The sequence below is a fragment of the Rousettus aegyptiacus genome, unplaced genomic scaffold, assembly GCF_014176215.1.
Source record: "Rousettus aegyptiacus isolate mRouAeg1 unplaced genomic scaffold, mRouAeg1.p scaffold_m13_p_3, whole genome shotgun sequence".
NCBI classification, from domain to species: Eukaryota; Metazoa; Chordata; class Mammalia; order Chiroptera; family Pteropodidae; genus Rousettus; species Rousettus aegyptiacus.
Genome location: NW_023416306.1, coordinates 106,774,860 through 106,782,983, shown reverse-complemented (window position 1 = coordinate 106,782,983; position 8,124 = coordinate 106,774,860). Strand labels below are relative to the sequence as shown.

Here is an 8,124-nt window from a genome sequence, read left to right as displayed (position 1 = left end):
TGTCTTATATTATGCGATTTTCCCCCTTGTATATGCCATTTCTTCTTGGGTATACTTCCTCTCTTCTGATTTACTGTCTTTACAATGACCTCAGTGACAAGGGAAACAAAGTCCACATTAGCTGTATATGAGGAGAGTAATTTCAGAGAGCGATTATCAAACCAACTGATAAATTACAGTTCCCAAGCACATTAAGAAGAATAATACAATAGAAAGCCACTTAACACAATCATCAGAACATGAATTCACACCCTTCTTCCTCAGAACCTTTGCCCCTCATCTTTCCCGTGCCTGGAGTGAATTCAACTACCAGCCTCAAGGCTTGTTCCTTAACTTCTTTCTAGTTTCTGCTGCTCGAGAAACATGTGCACAAGTGAATAAAGATGAATGCTCAAAGAGGTTTATATTTCATAGGTAAAAGAAACAATATTTTAACACTCCTTCAATAAGAGAAGAGTCATATTAACGGTAGTATATTCATAATATGAGATGTAATGGTGACATCGAACCTATGTGTCTTTGTATAATATAATATACAACATTTATTATTGAGTTTATAAAACAAATTACAGACAGGTGTACACAATGTGTATATTTCTTTTATAATAAAGTATAAATAAAATACTATGTATTTTCTGTTGATTTACATCTATAGTAGGACATCTGGAAGCATCACCTCCAAATTGATTAAGATGAAGAAAATTTCAAAAATTAATGATGGAAGAGTGAGAACTAAAAGTGATATCAGCAAGATTTTAGTCTAATATATAATATTTTATTACTTTTAATAATTCATATGCTTACAAATTTCTCCTATTCTTAAAAATGAATTTAAAAAGTCCGAAGTCCTTATGAAGGTTAATCCATATTCTGTATTCTTCTTACCAACAAAGGGAGAAAGGTGAAAATGACACCTTCTCCATAAGTAGTTTTTCTTCTTCTGGGATCATATAACTTTTAGTTTTAATTCCTCTCAGGGTTATACTCTTGGACCGTATTATAGTCGATATATATTTTTTCTTTTCCTGTAGGCTGTGCATTAGTATGTAATCCTCTTATATATTCTTAAGATTCATTAGACTATCCTATTTACATGAATACTTTAATAGATGATAATGGATTTATTTTGTTATTGGTAAAGAAATTAAGTAAATATTACAAGTAGAGATTTAGCAAATCATTCAAAGATATTTATTCTAATGAAATAACATTTTGAAGGTAGGATTTGGTTTATTTGTAATCCCCATTCAATCTGGGCTCTTCCTTTGTGTTATGACCATCCGGAAACATGAAGTGAATGAAATGGGGTAGTGTGACAGCTGAGTTAGTGTGTGTGGAGTTGGTTTTCTTGTTGCTTTTGGTCCACTAGGCAGAAGAAGAAATGACTTTTTCTGATAGTCCAAAGAATAGAACAGTTAAGAGAGACCAGTGAGCATGTGAGCTAGTCAAATTATAGACTGCTAAGATGAGGAGAGATGTAACAGCGTTGATGTAAAGTTTATCTCGGTTTTTTAGGTCTGCCGCTCTAAACTTGAGAGAGCTGGAGGCCATAGTCTATAAATCCAATGTAAGGGTGATTCTCTGAGCAAAGGTACAGTGGAAAAATGTTACTAATTATTGTGAGCGTGAAAGCTCCACAGAAAACATCTCCATAAGCTGTTTCCAATTTTTTAATTGTTATGACTAAAATTGCCCAAACACACTGACTTAGAAATTCTTTGAATGCTGTAGATATTCTACCTTTTCATATATCTTCTTGAAAGTAGAAGGAACAAGAATAAAGAAAAGGCAATGAAGGAAAAAATAAGGAACAGACATAGAAGGAAAGAAAAAGGACAATATTTAATTTGACCAGCAAAGTGTGGTCAGACCAGAATCAGCAATGTCAGTCAATAGCATGCCCAATTTTGGACAAGAGAAGAGGAGAGGTGAAAATGAAGTCACAGTGGACATTATATACATATCTAATTTTTCACCAACCACAGTTTGTTGAAATCATTTTCTATGCAGATAGTGGTTGTACATCTTGATTTCCAGAAGCGTCCTGATTTCAAGGAAATACATTTACTTCTGAAATACACAATACTTTCTGTCAGACACTTTTTCATGATCAGAATTTTCATATAATTGAATTCTCAAATTCTCTGTGAAATCACACAATTTGGCAAATGAAGTCTCCCTTCCTAGGATTCTTGAAGGTTCTACATAGCCCTTGAGACATGAATCCTAGACATCAACCACCCTTTTTCACATACTATCCCACAAAGTTGTCATACATAAAGTGTTTTAAGAAAAAACTGCTTATACCTATATACATTGGAAATATTGCCTTTTACTAAACTCCTGCATTGTTTGCACCCATAATTTAGAAGAGACGACTGTGCCATCTGACTGGGCCACTGTGGGTGGAGTTTCCTGTGAAGCGAATGACAGGGCTCAGATGTGATTGGTGCTCAGTGAGTCTGGTGGAACCTAGCAACTAAAAGACAACATTTGCTGGTCCAGGACTCTACCCTCTCCAAAGCAGGTGCAAAGACACCACAGTAACTGGGCAAGGAGTCATGGAGAGACACCGGGGAGCTCTGCTGGGGCTTCTGTGCGTCCAGGTTTGCTGTGAGTTGGGGCTCTCACAGGTAGAGGACTGGCGAGTGTTTAATGGGTGTCAGTGGAGCGAGGAAAAGGAGAATGACACAGCTCCTACACAGTCCAGCTTGGGTGTTTCTTTTGATATTTTACAGGTGTAGAAACTGCATCATTAGTCCCCAGTGACACCATTTGTGTTTGCTGTCTTTTTTCTAAGCAGGGTTAGAGGGATGAATGTGGAGCTGAGTCCTTCATTTCTGAGCCTCCAGCAGGGAACCAACTCTACTCTGAGGTGCAATTTTTCTACCACTGTGAACAACGTACAGTGGTTGTGACAGAATCCAGGGGGCAGACTCACGAGTCTGTTTTTCATGAGTTCAGGAACGAAGCCAAAAGGAAGGTTAAGCTCCACAATGAGATCTAAGGAACTGTCCAGTACCCTGTACATCATGGCCTCCCAAGTGGAGGACTCAGTCACCTACCTCTGCGCAGTGCTCCCCGGCGATCTGCAGCCTGTCCCAAACTGCAGCTGGATCTGCAGCCCACTCCTCCCATGGGGCTTGCGTGTTACCTCTCCAGGCTCCTTTGCACATCTTTGGGTTTTCAAATTTATGTTCCAGCACTGTTTTCCTTCCTAAAATAGACTCTGTAGGACTGTCATTTCACTTGTTTTCTTCCCCCTTTTCCTCCAAGAAATCCCTTGACCAAGAAAACTCTAATATGAACCACTGAAAGAACTATAAAGATGCCAATATCCAATGCCCTTTTGAACAGATTTTCTTGCTGGCAGCCTATAAAAGATATGTAAAGAACTGCCGAGACAGGCTTGGAAAAATCTATGGTAGTCAACAAATAATAAGTGATGGCTCAGTTTTTTGGGAAACTGAAGATGGTTCTACTTTCAAGGGAAAGAAAAGAGACCATGTGTCATTTTAAAAAAATGTCTGCATGAAGATTGTTTAATCCTGGAAATTGGAAATAAAATAAAAATAAATTTAGTGAAGATCTGGTACTCTATCTACCTCATTACATATACTGTCTGTTTCAGTATTGATAAAACCCTGCAAGTAAATATTCTCTGTTCTCTTAGATGTGAGTAATGTGAGAATTGTAGAGCCTAAGGGACTTGCTTAAACCCACATTATTAATTAACTAGTGAAACTTGGGTTACATGAAAGCTTATACTCTGAGCTACGTGATATAATAGGCTCTTTAGAATCACCTAGTTGAGTGGTTTTTTGTTGTTGTTGTTGAAAAAATGTACATGTTTGCATATATCACTATGATAAATATGCATTTAGGTCTTTTCTTTTAAATTTAATTTATTGGAATAACATTGGTTAATAACATTACATGAGATTTAGATGTACAATTCTGTAACACATCGTCTGTATATTGCATCGCGTGTTCTGTCACCATATATATGACCGCCAGTACCCTCTTAATCTGGCCCCATCCACTTCCCCTCTGGTAACCACCATATTGTTGCCTGAGTTATGAGTTTTACTTGTTTTGTTTATCTGTTGCTTTCTGTTTTACATGCCACTCATGATTGGAATATATGATTCTTGTCTTTCAACCTGACTTACTTCACTTAATATGATCCTGTCAAGATCTATCCCTGTTGTTGCAAATGGCGATATTTCATCATTTGTTACGGCTGAGTAGTATTCCATTGTGTGTATGTACCACTCTTAAAAGGACTTTTGCACAATTATTTGTTGAAGGACACTTAGGTTGTTTCCATGTCTTGGCTATTGTTAGTAATGCTGAAATGAACATAGGGTCCATATAACTTCCCAAATAAGTGCTTTCAAATTTTTCAGGTAGATACCCAGAAGATGGATTGGTGGGTCACTGGGAGGTCTATTCTTAATTTGGGGGGAAACTTCATACTGTTTTGCATTGAAGCTGCACCAATTTTCATTACCACTACCAGTGTATGAGAGGTCCATTTAGGTCATGTCTAAATAGCACCTTGTATGAAGGAGCAGAAGGAAATTTTTGTTCTGTTCCATTAAAATCCATCGCTCTACCTTGCATTTCGAGTGAAGCTATTACTCATGATTATATAACAGTATCTACAGTTTGGGGAAGGATGCAGAAACCTTGCAGGACTACTCAAAACAGACTCTTCTCTGTTGTAGCCAAAGACAAATATTTCTGGCACCCAAACCCGAAGTTTAATGTGGTTGTATGTGTTTGATTGCAATGCAAATCAAGTTTCAATCTGCAATCCCCTTTATGTTAATAAGGAGATTGACAGAAAGGGCTAGGAACCTGGTCAGGGAAGCAGGAGAGCATGGCAGGAGAGTAGGCTTATACTTTAAGAAGAAGTTCAGTAAGGACATGCCATTCCTTTTTATATGAAAAATGAAAATGTCTCAAGAATAAATTAGTATGTGGTTATATTTTCTGAATCTGCAGTCTGATGCTCTCTTAGAATCTGTACACTTTCAATACTTTGCAGACTATAAGACAAATAGCATTGAAATAGACTTTTAAAAGCATGACAGATTTTTCATTGTAAATGAACCCAATCTATGAATCATATTGTTTCCTATTATTGAAATATTAATAACTCACGGAAGATATTCCTCTGTTTCTTTATCACTGAGATTTAATCATTTACTTTGTATCCAAGTCATCTTGAGTGAGGGAAGATTTTTATTTTGACTGTTAGTACTGCAGATTCTCTGGGAATAGGCAGGTCCAGGGCAAGACCAGCTTAGAGGAGCAGTCTGAGACAACAGGCACTGGAAATATCGAATGATTTTTGTTTATTCTGATCTTTAACTTACATGTTCCTTTTACATTAGTCACACTGACACCATTTCACTCAGTTTTTCTCCATAACAGATTTATCTTAGAAAAGAGGTGATATATTTTCTTTGTTTAAAAGAGTGAATAATCACCAATGTCAGAGCAGCATTATTCACAGTGGCCGGGACATGGAAACCACTGAAGTGTCCTACGATAGATGATCAGCTTAAGAAGCTGTTGTATGTATATACGATGGAATATTACTTACCATAAGAAGAGAAGAAATACTGTCATTTACAAGAACACGGACAGAAATGGTTGCTAATCACATGCTACCACTTATATGTGGGATATAAACCTAAAAGCAACAAATGAACAGGACAGACAGAGACTCATGGACATCGACTATAGACTAGTAGTTACCAGGTCATAGGGGATGAGATGGGGGGAGATAGATGGGATAAAGGGGGTCAAATATATGGTGACAGAAAGAAATCTAACTATAGGAGGTGAACACAGAGTGTAAATATATATATGCCTTATTGTTCAAGTGTACATTTGAAACTTATTTATTTTGTTAGCCTATGTCACCTTAAGAAATAAATAAAGAATATTAAAAAATAAATAAGAAAGTGAATAATGGCACCCTTCTGACAGAAACATGTGAACCCAGGCCATCGTTGTAAAATACCTACAGCATCTGCTTCATTCCAACATTTAGACAATGAGTCGGTAGAGGTCAGAGATCGAAATCTTGTTCTCTACATTCTTTCTTGATCTCTGATCTAAAGCTTACTTTGTTTGACCTATTGCTGCCTTAACGTGTCTGAGTCCCTATAGGCACTGGGTCAGAGAACATTGAACCAACAAGTTCAGTAATTATAGTTGTGACCACAAGGTGGTAGTGCTCCTCTGCTGATGCTGAATATGTGGAAGGTTCATTTTGGTGGATTCTAAATGAATAGCCTATAGAGGAGCATAGCCCTTCTCCTATTGGCTGAGTAGTGCATGTGAGAAACTTTTATGTTTGTTAGAGAAAAGAAGGGATATTTTGATGATAGAAGAATCTCCTCTGTCTCTAGATTACAGGTCCATTGTGGATCCTAAATGGGAAGAATGCTGAAGACAACCTTTATAGTTTTATTCATGTCCTTGTGGCTGCAGATAGACTGTGAGTTGAGGGTTTATGAGAATCAGAGTGTATTAGCGGTATCCTTTAGAAGTCCAGACTGGCTTTATTCGGGTTTCCTCTAGTTACCGTAGAACAGGAAAATTCTGAAGCATAATGATCTGGCAACTCTTCTTTTTCTGACTTTTCTTTCTGCATAGGGGTCATCCGAGGAGAGAAAGTGGATCAGCATCCTTCCATCCTGAGTGTCCAGGAGGGAAACAGAACTGAAATCAGCTGTACTTATTCAGACAGTTTGTCAAGCTACTTCCCTTGGTATAAGCAAGAAGCTGGAAAAGGTCCTGAGCTCATTATAGATATTCGTTCAAATAAGGACGAAAAAAAAGATGGAAGATTCACTGTTACACTGAAGAAGGCAGAGAAACAGCTCTCCCTGAGCATCGAAGCCACCCAGCCTGGAGACTCAGCTGTCTACTTCTGTGCAGCGAGTCCACAGTGCTTCCCAGGCACCTGCAAGCTGTGCGCAAACCTGCGAGTGGAGCCGTGCCTCCTTCTTTGAAGGGTCAGAACTTCAAGCACAGCATTTATCAGACAGTGTTTGTCCACAAATAGAATCAAATGTGTTGTGTGTTAAAAACACATAATAAGAAGGTTGGGTTCAAGATGACCCAGATAGGGTCATTGGTTGGATGAGAAAAGTGAACATTTTGTCTCATGACTATTGTTTAGTAGATTCTTGAAAGCAGTTAGTAATGTTTTATTTTGAAATTCAGGCTTTAAAGATGACTTGACATTTATTATTCAGACTCCTCTCCTATAAAAAACCTCTTCACATCGACATCATAATCCTTATTGGAAAAGAGCTTTTAAACATGGTTTTGAAAAATTAATCATTATTTTCTAACTATAAAACATTATATGTCAAATATAGAAAATGTGTACAATATGATTATTTTGTAATCAGATAGTGCTATTATTTGCATTATTCTTTTTATAAATTTTTATTATAACTTGGATCTTGATTTTTTTCACTTACTGTTATATCTTGAATTGCTCATTTCTCATTATATCAAGTCTTCTCAAACATCTACTTTTTAATAGCTGTGTGATAGACTTTAATAAATTATAGTTTTATGTTAATTTTCTTCCTCTATATTGGTGGCAAAATGTCACAGTCTTTTCTGTGTTCTTACCACTTTCTTGTGACTTAGGTTTTCCTTTAGAGCTCAACCATGGTGCACAGTTGATTGATTATCAGTAGATGGTGTTAAAGAAAGAAGAAAAGGGAGTTCTGTGATTCATTTGTAATTTTATCAAAGCTTTGTGATACAGTTCAATTTATAAATTTATCTGTGAACAGAAAATCTTTCTACTGTGTATTTGATTATTGTTTTAGAATGTATTATTTCTTTTCATTTCTATGTTTTTCTTTCTATATAAAATTTAATTGTTTTAAGATGATTAAACTTATTTTTAGACTTTTAAGTTTTTGTTACCGTTATGACTGAAATCTTTCTTTCTGGGGTATATTGAGAATTTTTTTTTTTAGTTTATGCTAAATCATTTAAAAATTTGTAGCTTTGAGGCATTTTATTTTAAAAGCTGGTATTCATATACAGAAAGTAATAGAGACTTAAAATTCATCATAC

General features: G+C 36.4%; 1 gene segment (V, D, J or C); it reads left to right on the top strand.

The window, feature by feature from the left end:
* The first annotated feature begins 6,358 nt into the window (after positions 1–6,358).
* LOC107506181 lies at positions 6,359–7,072 on the top strand. The segment is given in 2 exon segments: positions 6,359–6,517; positions 6,676–7,072. Coding segments are annotated over 2 exon segments (423 nt in total).
* The last annotated feature ends 1,052 nt before the right edge of the window (positions 7,073–8,124 follow it).